Genomic DNA, 15,638 nt, shown 5'->3' on the forward strand with positions numbered 1-15,638 from the left:
CAGAACCTGGCAACCGCAGCAATGCTCATCCGCGCGATGCCGGAGCCGTCAACCACCGAGGGTCGGCGAATCCAGGGAGAACTCAAGAATCTCCTAGAAGGCGCTGCGGCCCGGCGGGCCGAGAGCACTGCATCCCGAAGGCAAGGATATCCCTCGGAACCTCATGCCGCGACTTCCCGATTCATGCGGGAAGCCTCGGTCTACACCGGGCGCACGCGCAACACCGCGCCTGCGGCCCCGGGCCACCTCGGCAACGAGCACCATCGACGCGACCGTCGGGCTCACCTCGACGAAAGGGTGCGCCGAGGCTACCACCCCAGGCGTGGGGGGCGCTACGACAGCGGGGAGGATCGGAGTCCCTCGCCCGAGCCACCCGGTCCGCAGGCCTTCAGTCGGGCCATCCGACGGGCGCCATTCCCGACCCGGTTCCGACCCCCGACTACTATCACGAAGTACTCGGGGGAAACGAGACCGGAACTGTGGCTCGCGGACTACCGCCTTGCCTGCCAACTGGGTGGAACGGACGACGACAACCTCATCATCCGTAACCTCCCCCTGTTCCTCTCCGACACTGCTCGCGCCTGGTTGGAGCACCTGCCTCCGGGGCAGATTTCCAACTGGGACGACTTGGTCCAAGCCTTCGCTGGCAATTTCCAGGGCACATACGTGCGCCCCGGGAATTCCTGGGACCTTCGAAGCTGCCGGCAACAGCCGGGGGAGTCGCTCCGGGACTACATCCGGCGATTCTCGAAGCAGCGCACCGAGCTGCCCAACATCACCGACTCGGATGTCATCAGCGCGTTCCTCGCCGGCACCACTTGCCGCGACCTGGTGAGCAAGCTGGGTCGCAAAACCCCCACCAGGGCGAGCGAGCTGATGGACATCGCCACGAAGTTCGCCTCTGGCCAGGAGGCGGTCGAGGCTATCTTCCGAAAGGACAAGCAGCCCCAGGGCCGCCCGTCGGAAGAAGCTCCCGAGGCGTCTGCTCTGCGCGGCGCCAAGAAGAAAGGCAAGAAGAAGTCGCAATCGAAACGCGACGCCGCCGACGCGGACCTTGTCGCCGCCGCCGAATATAAGAACCCTCGGAAGCCCCCCGGAGGTGCAAACCTTTTCGACAAGATGCTCAAGGAGCCGTGCCCCTACCATCAGGGGCCCGTCAAGCACACCCTCGAGGAGTGCGTTATGCTTCGGCGTCATTTCCACAGGGCCGGGCCACCCGCCGAGGGTGGCAGGGCCCGCGACGACGACAAGAACGGAGATCGCCCAGCAGGAGAGTTCCCCGAGGTCCGCGACTGCTTCATGATCTATGGAGGGCATGCGGCGAATACCTCGGCTCGGCACCGCAAGCAAGAGCGCCGGGAGGTCTGCTCGGTGAAGGTGGCGGCGCCAGTCTACCTAGACTGGTCCGACAAGCCCATCACTTTCGACCGGGCCGACCACCCCGACCATGTGCCGAGCCCGGGGAAATACCCGCTCGTCGTCGACCCCGTTGTCGGCGATGTCAGGCTCACCAAGGTCCTGATGGACGGGGGCAGCTGCCTCAACATCATCTACGCCGAGACCCTCAAGCTCCTGCGCGTTGATCCGTCCTCCGTCCGGGCAGGCGCTGCGCCCTTCCACGGGATCATCCCTGGGAAGCGCGTCCAGCCCCTCGGGCGACTCGACCTCCCAGTCTGCTTCGGGACACCCTCCAACTTCCGAAGGGAGACCCTGACGTTCGAAGTGGTCGGGTTCCGAGGAACCTACCACGCCGTGCTAGGGAGGCCATGCTACGCGAAGTTCATGGCCGTCCCCAACTACACCTACCTGAAGCTCAAGATGCCGGGCCCCAACGGGGTCATCACCGTCGGCCCCACGTACAAACACGCGTTCGAATGCGACGTGGAGTGCGTGGAGTACGCCGAGGCCCTCGCCGAGTCCGAGGCCCTCATCGCCGACCTGGAGAACCTCTCCAAGGAGGTGCCAGACGTGAAGCGCCATGCCGGCAACTTCGAGCCAGCGGAGACGGTCAAGGCCGTCCCCCTCGACCCCAGTGGCGACACCACCAAGCAGATCCAGATCGGTTCCGGGCTCGACCCCAAATAGGAAGCAGTGCTCGTCGACTTTCTCCGCGCAAACGCCGACGTCTTTGCGTGGAGTCCCTCGGACATGCCCGGCGTACCGAGGGATGTCGCCGAGCACTCGCTGGATATTCGGGCCGGAGCCCGACCCGTCAGGCAGCCTCTGCGCCGATTCGACGAGGAGAAGCGCAGAGTGATTGGCGAAGAGATCCACAAGCTAATGGCAGCAGGGTTCATCAAAGAGGTATTCCATCCCGAATGGCTTGCCAACCCTGTGCTTGTGAGGAAGAAAGGGGGGAAATGGCGGATGTGTGTAGACTACACTGGTCTCAACAAAGCATGTCCGAAGGTTCCCTACCCTCTGCCTCGCATCAACCAAATCGTGGATTCCACTGCTGGGTGCGAAACCCTGTCCTTCCTCGATGCCTACTCAGGGTATCACCAGATCCGGATGAGAGAGTCCGACCAGCTCGCGACTTCTTTCATCACGCCGTTCGGCATGTACTGCTATGTCATCATGCCGTTCGGTTTGAGGAATGCGGGCGCGACGTACCAGCGGTGCATGAACCATGTGTTCGGCGAACACATCGGTCGCACAGTCGAGGCCTACGTCGATGACATCGTAGTCAAGACGCGGAAGGCTTCCGACCTCCTCTCCGACCTTGAAGTGACATTCCGGTGTATCAAGGCGAAAGGAGTCAAGCTTAATCCTGAGAAGTGTGTCTTCGGGGTGCCCCGAGGCATGCTCCTAGGGTTCATCGTCTCCGAGCGAGGCATCGAAGCCAACCCGGAGAAGATTGCGGCCGTCACCAGCATGGGACCCATCAAGGACTTAAAAGGGGTACAGAGGGTCATGGGATGCCTCGCGGCCCTGAGCCGCTTCATCTCACGCCTCGGCGAAAGAGGTCTGCCTCTGTACCGCCTCTTAAGGAAGGCCGAATGTTTCGCTTGGACCCCTGAGGCCGAGGAAGCCCTCGGCAACCTGAAGGTGCTCCTTACAAAGGCGCCTGTCTTGGTGCCGCCGGCGGACGGAGAAGCCCTCTTGGTCTACGTCGCCGCGACCACTCAGGTGGTTAGCGCCGCGATTGTGGTCGAAAGGCAAGAGGAAGGGCATACATTGCCCGTTCAGAGGCCGGTCTACTTCATCAGCGAAGTGCTGTCCGAGACTAAGATCCGCTACCCACAAGTTCAAAAGCTGCTGTATGCTGTGATCCTGACAAGGCGGAAGCTGCGACACTACTTCGAGTCCCATCCGGTAACTGTGGCGTCATCATTCCCCCTGGGGGAGATCATCCAGTGCCGAGAGGCCTCGGGCAGGATCGCGAAGTGGGCGGTGGAAATCATGGGCGAAACGATCTCGTTCGCCCCTCGGAAGGCCATCAAGTCCCAAGTGTTGGCGGATTTCGTGGCCGAATGGGTCGACACCCAACTGCCAACGACCCCGATCCAACCGGAGCTCTGGACCATGTTTTTCGACGGGTTGCTGATGAAGACGGGGGCCGGTGCGGGCCTGCTCTTCATCTCGCCCCTCGGAAAGCACTTGCGCTACGTACTGCGCCTCCACTTCCCGGCGTCCAACAATGTGGCCGAGTACGAAGCTCTGGTCAACGGATTGCGGATCGCCATCGAGCTAGGGGTCAGACGCCTCGACGCTCGCGGTGATTCGCAGCTCGTCATCGACCAAGTCATGAAGAACTCCCACTGCCGCGACCCGAAGATGGAGGCCTACTGCGACGAGGTTCGGCGCCTGGAAGACAAGTTCTTCGGGCTCGAGCTCAACCACATCGCTCGACGCTACAACGAAACCGCAGACGAGCTGGCTAAGATAGCCTCGGGGCGAACGACAGTCCCCCCGGACGTCTTCTCCCGGGATCTGCATCAACCCTCCGTCAAGCTCGACGACACGCCCGAGCCCGAGGTACCCTCGGCCCCCGAGGGCAGAGCACTGAACGTCGAGGAAGGGCAGAGCGGGGCCACACCAGATCAAGATTGGCAGGCCCCGTACCTGCAATATCTCCGTCGAGGAGAGCTACCCCTCGACCAAGTCGAGGCTCGGCGGGTAGCGCGACGCGCCAAGTCATTCGTCTTGCTGGGCGACGAAGAGGAGCTCTACCATCGCAGCCCCTCGGGCATCCTCCAGCGGTGCATCTCCATCGCCGAAGGTCGGGAACTGCTGCAAGAAGTACACTCGGGGGCTTGCGGCCACCACGCAGCGCCCCGAGCCCTTGTCGGAAATGCTTTCCGGCAAGGCTTCTACTGGCCAACGGCGGTGGCTGACGCCACTAGAATTGTCCGCACCTGCGAAGGGTGCCAATTCTATGCGAAGCGGACACACCTGCCCGCTCAGGCCCTGCAGACAATACCCATCACCTGGCCCTTCGCTGTATGGGGTCTGGACCTCGTCGGTCCCTTGCAGAAGGCGCCCGGGGGCTACACGCACCTGCTGGTCGCCATCGACAAATTCTCCAAGTGGATCGAGGTCCGACCTCTGAACAGCATCAGGTCCGAGCAGGCGGTGGCATTCTTCACCAACATCATCCATCGCTTCGGGGTCCCGAACTCCATCATCACCGACAACGGCACCCAGTTCACCGGCAAAAAATTCTTGGATTTTTGCGAGGATCATCATATTCGGGTGGACTGGGCCGCCGTGGCTCATCCCATGTCGAATGGGCAAGTAGAGCGTGCCAATGGCATGATTCTACAGGGGCTCAAGCCTCGGATCTACAACGACCTCAACAAGTTCGGCAAGCGATGGATGAAGGAACTCCCCTCGGTGGTCTGGAGCCTAAGGACGACGCCGAGTCGTGCCACGGGCTTCACGCCGTTTTTCCTGGTCTACGGGGCTGAAGCTATCTTACCCACTGACCTGGAATACGGCTCCCCGAGGGCGAGGGCCTACACCGAACAAAGTAACCAAGCTAGTCGAGAGGAATCGCTGGACCAGCTGGAGGAAGCTCGGGACAGGGCCTTACTACACTCAGCGCGGTACCAACAGTCCCTGCGACGCTACCACGCCCGAGGGGTCCGGTCCCGAGAACTCCAGGTGGGCGACCTGGCGCTTCAGCTGCGGCAAGACGCCCGAGGGAGGCACAAGCTCACGCCCCCCTGGGAAGGGCCATTCGTCATCGCCAAAGTTCTGAAGCCCGGAACATACAAGCTGGCCAACAATCAAGGCGAGATCTACGGCAACGCTTGGAACATCAAACAGCTACGTCGCTTCTACCCTTAAGATGTTTTCAAGTTGTTCATATACCTCGCACCTACGCAAAGTTTAGTCGTCAAGGAAGGGTCGGCCTAGCCTCGGCAAAGCCCGACCCTCCCTCGGGGGCTAAAAGGGGGGAGACCCCCTCTGCGTCGAATTTTTTCCTCGAAAAAGGATCTCTTTTTAGCAGGATTTCTTTCGTGCTTCTTGACTACTTCGGAAAGCGGATCCTGGAAACGACGAGGTACACGTAAGCAGCCAAGGCTGACCGAGCCGAGGGACTCCTACGCCTCCGGGATACGGATACCTCACTCATCACCTTCTGCGATAAGTAACTTGCGCTCGGATAAAGCGACTCCGTGGACCGAACGAGTCATCACGCTCGGAAGCTCTCCTGCCGAAGCAGTCCTTCAAGCTTTCTCGACTAAGTCGGGGACAGGGCCTCATGGACGAGTGAAAGTACGCGTAAGCCGCAAGGCCGACCGAGCCGAGGGATTCCCACGCCTCCGGGATACGGATACCTCACTCGTCCCTTCCGCGAAAAGCAGCTTTCGCTCACACAAACATCCCTGTTACCGACAAAGTCCAGACGCTCGAAACAAGAGGAAAAAAGACGCAGCTTCGCAAGCGCGGCGAGGGTGTGTTCTTCTGGCCTCGGCGGCCGCAGAAAGCACACGCTACAAGATGATCTGATCCTGCAGGCTCGGGTCTTCACGCTGAAGGGAGCCGTAGCACCCTCGGCATCGACGACGTCTTCAGCAAAGCCCGACCCAGCCTCGGGCGGCGCCGCGGTCCAGGGACTCCTCCGGGAATCCGGCCCGAGCAGGCGGCTCAACCGGTTACCCCTAGGGCCTCGGTCAACCGGCTTCCAAGGGCACCAGTCCAACCCGAGGCATCGACTGATCGACTTTGGCGTCGGCTCCGCTGACGGACAACACGGCTAGGCTCCGGCCAACCAGGCGCCGCGGGCTGAGTCTTCTCCAACACGCTCCAAGGCCCTCCCCTGCGACTCGGGGGCTGGGTCCCGCATGTCATGCAAGCCGGCACAGGGCAGAAGAAGCCAAACCGCCGCGCGTGGTGCGCACGACCGACCGGCGATTACAGGCGACCCCCCATTTCCGCCCAGACCAACGGGCAGAAGGGGCGGGCAGCCATGCAGGCGGCATGCAACCGCGCCAGATGGACGCGCTTCTCCAACTTCTGACACGCCAGCTTGGGAACCCAGGCCCACGCGTCGAGCAACCGGCGCGCCAGTTGCTGCATGCAAGCAACCGCACCGCCACTTGTGCCACCATCGCGCCTCTTCGGTTGCAAAGCCTATGCCACGACTCGAGGCGACTCAACAGCGCCAGCCTGGCGCGTCGAAGCGACCGAAAGTGGGCCGGCAGTAATAGCGGTGGCAGGCGGGCGGGCGCAGCGGTCACGTCGTCAGCCAGGCTCACGTCCCATCCTGAGACAGCAAGAGAGCCTCCACTCACGGCGTGGAAACGGTGCACCCGTGACCCGTTCCTCGAACGGATCGCACGCGCGCAACGGCCGCCCCGCCAACCACTCGCCCCGTCGCATTAACTCCGCGGCGGGACACGCGGCGCCTCTGGCAGGCGGAGCGCGCGACGCTTCACCTTCGCCGAAATAAACGCGTCAGAAAAGGTACGCCACGTCGTCCGATTTCGTATCCTTTTCCGTTTTCCTCTTTCTCTATCTCTTGCAACAGGGACCGGGAAAGGGGGACACCCCGAAAGGGATCCTTCTCCGCGAAGGAACCGGGCCCCGAGCCCCCCATTACTGATCAGGGGTTCGAAGGCTGGCCCCCCGAAGGGTTCAACAGTCGCCTCAGATCGCGTGGGCCCGACACCCACTACTGGTCAGGGGTTCGAAGGCCAGCCCCCCGAAGGGCTCCATGGCCGCCTCAGGCTACTCGGGCTCCGTGCCCATTACTGATCAGGGGTTCGAAGGCTGGCCCCCGAAGGGTTCACAGTCGCCTCAGACACCGAGCGAGGGATGACCAGGGGTACGTTCGATACATAACCAAGGCTCGGGCTGCGCTCCCGAGGTACCCTAGGACATTTCCGAGACCAGCGGGAACGATCTTGTAACGGAATCCCATCGGAGGGAGGCATCGAGCCCTCGGACCCCGTCGCCAGGGGACCGGGTCCGGCAAATCACCCGCAGGTACTTTTGGGCGTGCCTCTGGGCCCCTAGCCGACCCCCAACGAACGGGGCACGGACGTCCACTCGGATTACCCGCTCGTAGCTCACCGGAGACACCATGTTCGGTGCCCATCGAGGGTAACATGGCGCACTCCCCCCCTCCTCCTTGCGGAAAGGCGACGTAGGGGCGTATGTAAAAAGTCGAGTCTGTCCCTGATCGTCCTCTCGCCCTGTGCAGAGGCTCGGGGGCTGCTCTCGCAAAAACTGGCTCCGGCCAAATCGTTGACAGCGTCAACATACCAGCCCGAGAGCTTGGGCCCCGACCGTGCACCCGGGCTACGGCCAGTTCGCATGAGGGAACGACCAGACCAGCCGAAGCGTTAAGCGAAGTATTAAGACCTCGAAGGAGTGTAACCACTCCTCCGAGGCCTCGGGGGCTACACCCGGCGGGTGCGCTCGCGCGCACCCACCGGAACGAAATGCAACCGAGAAAGGCTGGTCCCCTTGCAAAAAAGTGCGACAAAAGCCTCCAAGCGAGTGCTGACACTCCCTTCGAGGCTCGGGGGCTACTGTCGGGGACCATAATTAGGGGTACCCTCAAGACGCCTAATTCTCAGCTGGTAACCCCCATCAGCATAAAGCTGCAAAGGCCTGATGGGCACGATTAAGTCAGGGATCAGTCCACACGAGTGACTCGATCACGCTTCGCCCGAGCCTAGCCTCGGCCAAAGGCAGCCGACCTCGAGAGACTTCCGTCTCGCCCGAGGCCCCCTTTTTATGGCGGACACATCACCGGCTCGCCCGAGGCCTTGGCTTCGCTCAGAAGCAACCTTGACTAAATCGCCACACCGACTGACCAAATTGCAGGGGCATTAAACGCAAAGGTGGCCTGACACCTCTATCCTGACACGCGCCCCCGGCAGGGCCGAAGTGACCGCCGTCACTCCACCGCTCCACTGGCCAGTCTGACAGAAGGACAGCGCCGCCTGCGCCACTCCGACTGCAGTGCCGCTCGACAGAGTGAGTCTGACAGGCAGTCAGGCCTTGCCACGGCGAACTACGCTCCGCCCGACCCTAGGGCTCGGACTCGGGCTAAGACCCGGAAGACGGCGAACTCCGCTCCGCCCGACCCCAGGGCTCGGACTCGGGCTAAGACCCGGAAGACGGCGAACTCCGCTCCGCCCGACCCCAGGGCTCGGACTCGGGCTAAGACCCGGAAGACGGCAAACTCCGCTCCGCCCGACCCCAGGGCTCGGACTCGGGCTAAGACCCGGAAGACGGCGAACTCCGCTCCGCCCGACCCCAGGGCTCGGACTCGGGCTAAGACCCGGAAGACGGCGAACTCCGCTCCGCCCGACCCCAGGGCTCGGACTCGGGCTAAGACCCGGAAGACGGCGAACTCCGCTCCGCCCGACCCCAGGGCTCGGACTCGGGCTAAGACCCGGAAGACGACGAAACTCCGCCTCGCCCGACCCCAGGGCTCGGACTCCGCCCTGGCCTCGGCCGAACGACTTCCGCCTCGCCCGACCCCCTGGCTCGGGCTCGGCCGCGGCAACAAAAGGCAGACTCAACCTCGGCTTCGGAGGAACCCCCACGTCGCCCTGCCTAGGGCACAGACCGCCACGTCAACAGGAGGCGCCATCATCATCCTACCCCGAATCGACTCGGGTCACGGAGAACAAGACCGGCGTCTCATCCGGCCAGCTCCGCCAGAGGGGCAATGATGGCGCTCCACAAGCTCTATGACGACGGCGGCCCCCGGCTCTCTTACGGAAGCAGGACAACGTCAGTAGGGACTCGACCGCTCCAACAGCTGTCCCTCCATCAGGCTCCGCCGCACCTCCGACAGCCACGACATCACACCAGCAGGGTGCCCAGATCTCTCCGGCTGCCACATTGGCATGTACCTAGGGCGCTAGCTCTCCCTCCGCTAGACACGTAGCACTCTGCTACACCCCCCATTGTACACCTGGATCCTCTCCTTACGACTATAAAAGGAAGGACCAGGGCCTTCTCAGAGAAGGTTGGCCGCGCGGGACCGAGGACGGGACAGGCGCTCTCTTGGGGCCACTCGCTTCCCTCACCCGCGTGGACGCTTGTAACCCCCCTACTGCAAGCGCACCTGACCTGGGCGCGGGACGAACACGAAGGCCGCGGGACTTACACCTCTCTCACGCTCGACTCCGGCCACCTCGCCTCTCCCCCCTTCGCGCTCGCCCACGCGCTCGACCCATCTGGGCTGGGGCACGCAGCACACTCACTCGTCGGCTTAGGGACCCCCCTGTCTCGAAACGCCGACAACCTCTTTGATCGCAGGTCTCATTGCCATATCTTGATCTGTTATTATTGTGCGGGGATGTTTGCCTCCCATGGCCTCAAGGAATGTCTTGAATATCCACTTGAATGTTTCTATTGTTTCATCAGAAATGAATGCACATGCGAACAAGCATGTATGTGCATGCCCTGTAACACCCACAAATGGAGCAAATGGCATGTTGTACTTGTTAGTCATGTATGTGGTGTCGAAACTGATGCAATCTCCATACATCTCGTAGTATTTCAAAGATGTCCCATCTGCCCAAAACATGTGCTTCACCTTTTTATCTTCATCAATGACAATTCTGTAGAAGAAATTTGGATCTTCCTTCTGTTTTTCCTGAAAAAACTGCAGTGCTTGTGTCATATCATTCCCTGTTACTTCCTTGTTTATTTTAGTTCTGTAGTTGCTAACATCTTTTTTTTGTACGGCAATGCTATCATACCTCCTCTCAGATAAGACAATATAGCTATCATCTTCCGTGTAGGTATGTTGCTGTGGTTCAATGTTCTTATAATTCCTTTTTCCATATCTGTCATGTACTTATGCCCACTAAACATGTTGTTGTTGTCTGCTGGTCTGAGCTCAGGATTGTGTTCCAAGTCTAACTTATCGATCACCCATTTTTGTCCATGTTCCTTTATAACCATGAATACTCTGCAATCTGTTTTAACTTGGACATTTGTATTCCTTTTTGGGCCTTTCTCGCAGCGCTTTTTTCTATGCAAATATCTTGTTCCTGCTGGTATGTCTTTTTTGTTTTGCCATGTTTGTTACATTTCAGCTCCACCTTTGTTACTTCATTGCTTCTTTTTTTGTTGGAAGTCCTGAAGGTGTGGGTGATTGCTGGTTTAAAACCAGCCAAAAAACCATAGAAGAATAAGAAGTGCTCTGCATCTCCCCTGGTCTTAAATTCCATCCCAACTTGAGGTGTGTATTTGCTGTCTATTGATGCATTGTTCCCTTCTGTTGCAGCTATCTGCTCACTCATAATGAAGGCATCAATCTGATCCTCTGTTAACTCTTCATCTCCTGTATTTGTTGTTTCAGCTTCTGCATCATCAAAGTTTGCACTAGCACTCGATGTTTTAGTTTCTTTTCCATCATCATTTTGTGCACATTCAGTTAGTTGTTGTACATGCATTATCTCAAAGAGATCCCTGTTGTATACTGCTTCCCCATATTTAGATGTATCAGCTTCATTGCATTCCCCAAATGTCTCCTACAAAAAAATTCAGTTTTTTCGTTAGTTTTCTATTTTTTATTTATGTTATGAAATGTATATTAATATTATTTTTCCCACAGAACCCCCCACTTACCTTGGATATGTATGCATTTGCAAGCGGGGAGTCCTCCTCAAGAATCATCTGTGTGTATGTCTCACATGGTGCTCCTATTAGGTTGTTGTTCATTGTTTCATTTTGTGTGCATAGGCCACTTTGCATTTCATTGCCTACTTCACTCACTGATTCTCCTTGCGAGTTATATATCAGTTCCATCATCAGATCCATGTATCCAAACTGCATAATCATCAAGGATCAATTAAATTCCCATATATAATTTAGTAGGTGTTGTTCATGTTTTTTTTTCATTTTATTACCTGGTTTGAAACATATCAACACATCCTATTGCCGCTATAAACATCATTGTTAACATCATTATTTATGTTATGAAATGTATATTACTATTATTTTTCCCACACACCCCCACACTTACCTTGGATATGTCTGCATTTGCAAGCGTTGAGTCCTCCTCAAGAATCATCTGTGTGTATGTCTCACATGGGGCCACTAGTAGGTTTTTGTTCATGGTTTCATTTTGTGTGCATAGGGCACTTTGCATTTCATTGCCTAGTTCACTCACTGATTCTCCTTGCGAGTTACGTATCTGTTCCATCATCAGATCCATGTATCCACCCTGCATAATCATCAAGGATCAATTAATTTCCCATATATAATTTAGTAGGTGTTGTTCATGTTTTTTTGCATTTTATTACCTGGTTTGAAACATATGGCAGTGTCATTTGTGCGTATATCTGAGTACTGCTTGATCCATTTTGAGTAAAACGCCTTCCAGCCATCTGTTTTTTGCACATTCATAAAAAATCACAAAAAGTTTTTTAGTCTTCAAAACATGTGGATAGAATTTTTTCATCATATTCAACTGTAATTACGGGAATTCTCATATACTTTTTACCTGAGTACTTCCAATTATCTCCAATATATGCTGCTGAAAATTGGTAATTTCATCTTCTGAGAATATGTTGTCTTCAGTGACAAACTTGTTAGTACCATCAACATGAATCTGCTATGATGTTGTCATTTATGTTAGTCTTGTCAATTCTGTTTGCTTGTTCTTTTTGGATCAATCAACTGTGTTGTAATTTTTGTATGCTTATTTAGGTGCTACTGAATTGCCCTCTCAGGATATCTATTGTGCTTACAGCTGGTAACTTTTGTTTCTTTTTTTGTTCTATAGATCTGTGAGAGATCACTGACACAATCGACTGGAGCTCCATCAGGACCCAACACTCCAAATTTTGTACATGTTTTTCAGTGTTTCCCACTGTTTTTTGTTATTTAGTGGTAACAGCATGGAGGGGGCCGACAGCCAGCAGTTTTGAGAACATTTAGCCAGAGGCTTAGCAGGTTTGTGGTCGTGTTCATGTGTTCTCATTTACCATTTGTGCTGTTTGAATTTATTGCCAGGACCCATCACATGGCACTTCTAACTTCTTTAATGTAATTTACAGGGGTTTCAATGATGCTGTCAATGGGTTTCCAGATGACGGTTGGTCACTGATGAGCAGTGACGGTGCTGAGGTTGTTACTATTGCTATCAACTCTACTAGTGGTAAATGTATTGTTGATTGTTTTTGCTCTGGTCGTTTTCAGCTTAGTCAGAGGATGTTCAGATCATGCAGATATAGTTCTTGGAGGCGGAGGGCAGAGGGAAGTTCACGTGTAGCATTTTTTTGTGTTTTTGCTTGTTCTGTTTCGATCAAACAGTTGTGCTGTAATTTTTGTATGCTTATTTAGGTGCTACTGGATTGCCCTCTCAGGATATCTATTGTGAATAGAGGATGGGTTCCTCGTGGATGGCATGATAAAAAAGTTAAGGATCTCCAGATCCTGGATGAAGCTTCAGAGTCCCCAGAAGTTGTTAAGCCATACGAAAAAGGTTCGTGGTGGAAGTTTTGGTCTAACAAGCCTAAATCGTCTCCTGAGGTGATGTTTGTTCCCTATCTTTTTGCATAGTTTACAAAATATGTTACCTGAATTTGTGAATGTATGAAACTGTCAAAAGCTTGCTATTTTTCTCATCAAATTCAATCGCCACATGTTTCTGTGTGTTATAATGTAATTATCTTTTGTGTTCCATGTTATGTGAACTCTTTGTACATGATAGTGTTGTGTCAACCTTTTTATACTGAATAAATTATATTTATTATTGCTTTTACGATAATGATATGGATAGTATAGGCTGGTTGTCGGGTGTTTGTGACAACTGAATCAAATTATTATTATTATGATGCCATAAGTTTTGCTTACGACCATTCAAAGTATCCATATCCCTCTAGTTGTATTTGTATGACACTATTGATTCATTTAGGCGCAAAATTTATGCAAGTTACCTTTTGCAGTTTGAAAAACCTAGGATGCCACCTGTAAGGGTTGTTGGAGTAATCCGTGGAAGTGAGAAGCCAAGCATATTTGTTCCAGCTAATGAGCCCAATAGTGGCCAGTGGTTTTATGTGGATGTTCCCATGATTGCTCGTGCTTGTGGACTTCCTGAGAATACTATTTATATAGAAGATATAAATGAAGATGTATCTCCAACAAACCCTTATCCTGTTCCACAAGATGTCAACACCTTGATTCGTCACTCGGTGATGCCAGATGACCATCTTAAATACACTTTTACATGGTATACATTTAACCCCAAGCTCATCGCTAATTTGCAGGTTTATTATATCCTCATTTGTTAGTTTTATTTTTTGTCTGTTGTTACTAGTAGTTTCACTCATCCTGATGGGAACTACGAACTAGTCATTACTGCTCTCATCTGGATGTTTGTAGCTCGGACAGCAATCTGTGACTTTATCTGACATGCACAGTTGATAATCAGTTCATGTGCTCTATGAATGTGAATTTATATAACTGACTTTGAGTTTAGCAGTTCAACACCAGCAAACCATGATAATCGACATCTTCTCAGCAAGATATACTTGTTTTGAACATAGAAAACTCCTTTTTGATGTGTGTTATGTGCAAATCAGATACTGGAATGATCAATATATTCAAGAAAAATAGCTTCACTGTGGGTTCACCATGTATCATTGTTCAACTAGACTTTCCCTGTTGAACCATTGCTTGTTGGCTGTTGCACACTCATACTGAGAACTACAGTAGTATACTGTTGTGCTGACTTACATATTCAGTGATGTATGTGCATTATGTAACCGAAGTGATGGGATCTTAGGATAAGGCCATGTATAAATTGAGTTGTAGAAATCGAGAAAAAAGCTAGGGGTAAGACTCTGTTGAAGAGAATCCCCAACATATTATGGGGTTCTTGTCAATTCTGTTTGCTTGTTCTTTTTGGATCAAACAGTTGTGCTGTAATTTTTGTATGCTTATTTAGGTGCTACTGGATTGCCCTCTCAGGATATCTATTGTGCTTACAGCTGGTAACTTTTGTTTCTTTTCTTGTTCTATAGATCTGTGAGAGATCACTGACACAATCGACTAGAGGTCCATCAAGACCCAACACTCCAAATTTTGTAAGAGCTGAAGTGCTTCCTAGTGGCTATCTAATTCGACCCTGTGAGGGAGGTGGCTCCATGATTCACATTGTGGATCATGTTGATTTAAACCATTGGAAACATGAGATGGGGGGAAAGCCATGGGAGCTCTGACTTTTTGGTTGGGGTGAAGAGTGGGCAGAGATGATGTGTTGTTTATTTCGAGCATGGGAATTTTTTTTCTTCTGCAAAAATCCAGGGGGCCTCAACTTTTTTGAACAGAGAAGCATCAATCAAAATGAGATGGGGGGCACAGATGAGTATACCTTTTCAATTTCTTTGCCTTTTTCATCTTCCTCTGTCATCATCATGTACTTTGTATCCCCATAGACATTGAATGTTCTGTTCTTTTTTCTGGAGAGGGGGGGGGAGGATTTTGTGCTGGGCGCTGGCGGCTGGGGTGGAGGGCTGGGGGCTGGGGTTTTGTGGTTTTGTGTTGGGGGCTGCTGGTGGCTGGCTGGAGGGCTGGCGACTGGGGGGGTTGTGTACTGCACTGGGCTTTTTTTGTCCTTTTTTGTTGCCTTTTTTCATGTGTACTACATTTGGGCTGGTAGGCGGTACATGTGGAGGGTTGGCCCAATGCGTGAGATACCTGTAGCTTTTCCCTTTATCTGCAGTGCTGGGTTGGACGCCTTTTTTCCTTTTGTGGAGTTTTCCATGTGCCATGCTATTCTGTCTATTGGTACGATATGTTTCTGTTCCCCTATGCTGGGTTTTCCTTGTGTTATACTGCTATGTAATTCTGCCCAAATGTTTGTACATGTTTTTCAGTGTTTCCCACTGTTTTTTTTTGTTATTTAGTGGTAACAGCATAGGAGTTCCCTTTTTTTGTAGGGCAGACCTAGTATAGTGTGAAAGCATTTTGCGGTTGAAGAATTGCCTCAGTTTATTCCTTTCCCAGACTTATATGAGTTGGGAGCCTCCGGCACTAGGTCTACATTTTTTTATTCTGCTATATTTGGGCATGCTAAGAGCCTAAGGTTAATTCATTTTGCAACAATTTGATATGCTTTTCTTTGTTCTTGTTTGTTCTTTTTTTATTTCTCTCTTAATTGTTGTACTCTCTGTCTTTTGCTATTCTCCTAGTCGACCTATAGTCCT

At 53.6% G+C, this 15,638-nt stretch overlaps 1 protein-coding gene and 1 long non-coding RNA gene across 4 annotated transcripts; one reads left to right on the plus strand and one right to left on the minus strand.

The window, feature by feature from the left end:
- Positions 1–9,786: 9,786 nt before the first annotated feature.
- LOC103632911 (uncharacterized) lies at positions 9,787–14,970 on the minus strand. 2 transcript variants are annotated; one of them, XM_020548496.3, is made up of 6 exons: positions 14,804–14,970; positions 11,930–12,037; positions 11,730–11,813; positions 11,450–11,650; positions 11,053–11,253; positions 9,787–10,955 (listed from the first exon to the last, which is right to left on the minus strand). In XM_020548496.3, the coding sequence occupies exons 1-6, from the start codon at positions 14,846–14,848 to the stop codon at positions 10,374–10,376; spliced, it is 1,221 nt and encodes a 406-aa protein (XP_020404085.1). In that variant the 5' UTR covers positions 14,849–14,970; the 3' UTR covers positions 9,787–10,373. The 2 variants fall into 2 exon arrangements, with proteins under 2 accessions (XP_020404085.1, XP_020404086.1); XM_020548497.3 differs by lacking the exon at positions 11,930–12,037 and having other exon boundaries at positions 14,804–14,928.
- Positions 10,573–14,810, plus strand: LOC103634968 (uncharacterized). Of its 2 annotated transcripts, none has more exons than XR_002267308.3 (6): positions 10,573–10,663; positions 11,039–11,133; positions 12,212–12,381; positions 12,486–12,960; positions 13,377–13,660; positions 14,454–14,810. It is a non-coding gene; the product is annotated as an uncharacterized lncRNA (long non-coding RNA). The 2 variants fall into 2 exon arrangements; XR_002267309.3 differs by having other exon boundaries at positions 11,039–11,106.
- Positions 14,971–15,638: the final 668 nt, after the last annotated feature.

Source organism: Zea mays, chromosome 2 (genome assembly GCF_902167145.1).
Source record: "Zea mays cultivar B73 chromosome 2, Zm-B73-REFERENCE-NAM-5.0, whole genome shotgun sequence".
Classification (NCBI taxonomy): Eukaryota; Viridiplantae; Streptophyta; class Magnoliopsida; order Poales; family Poaceae; genus Zea; species Zea mays.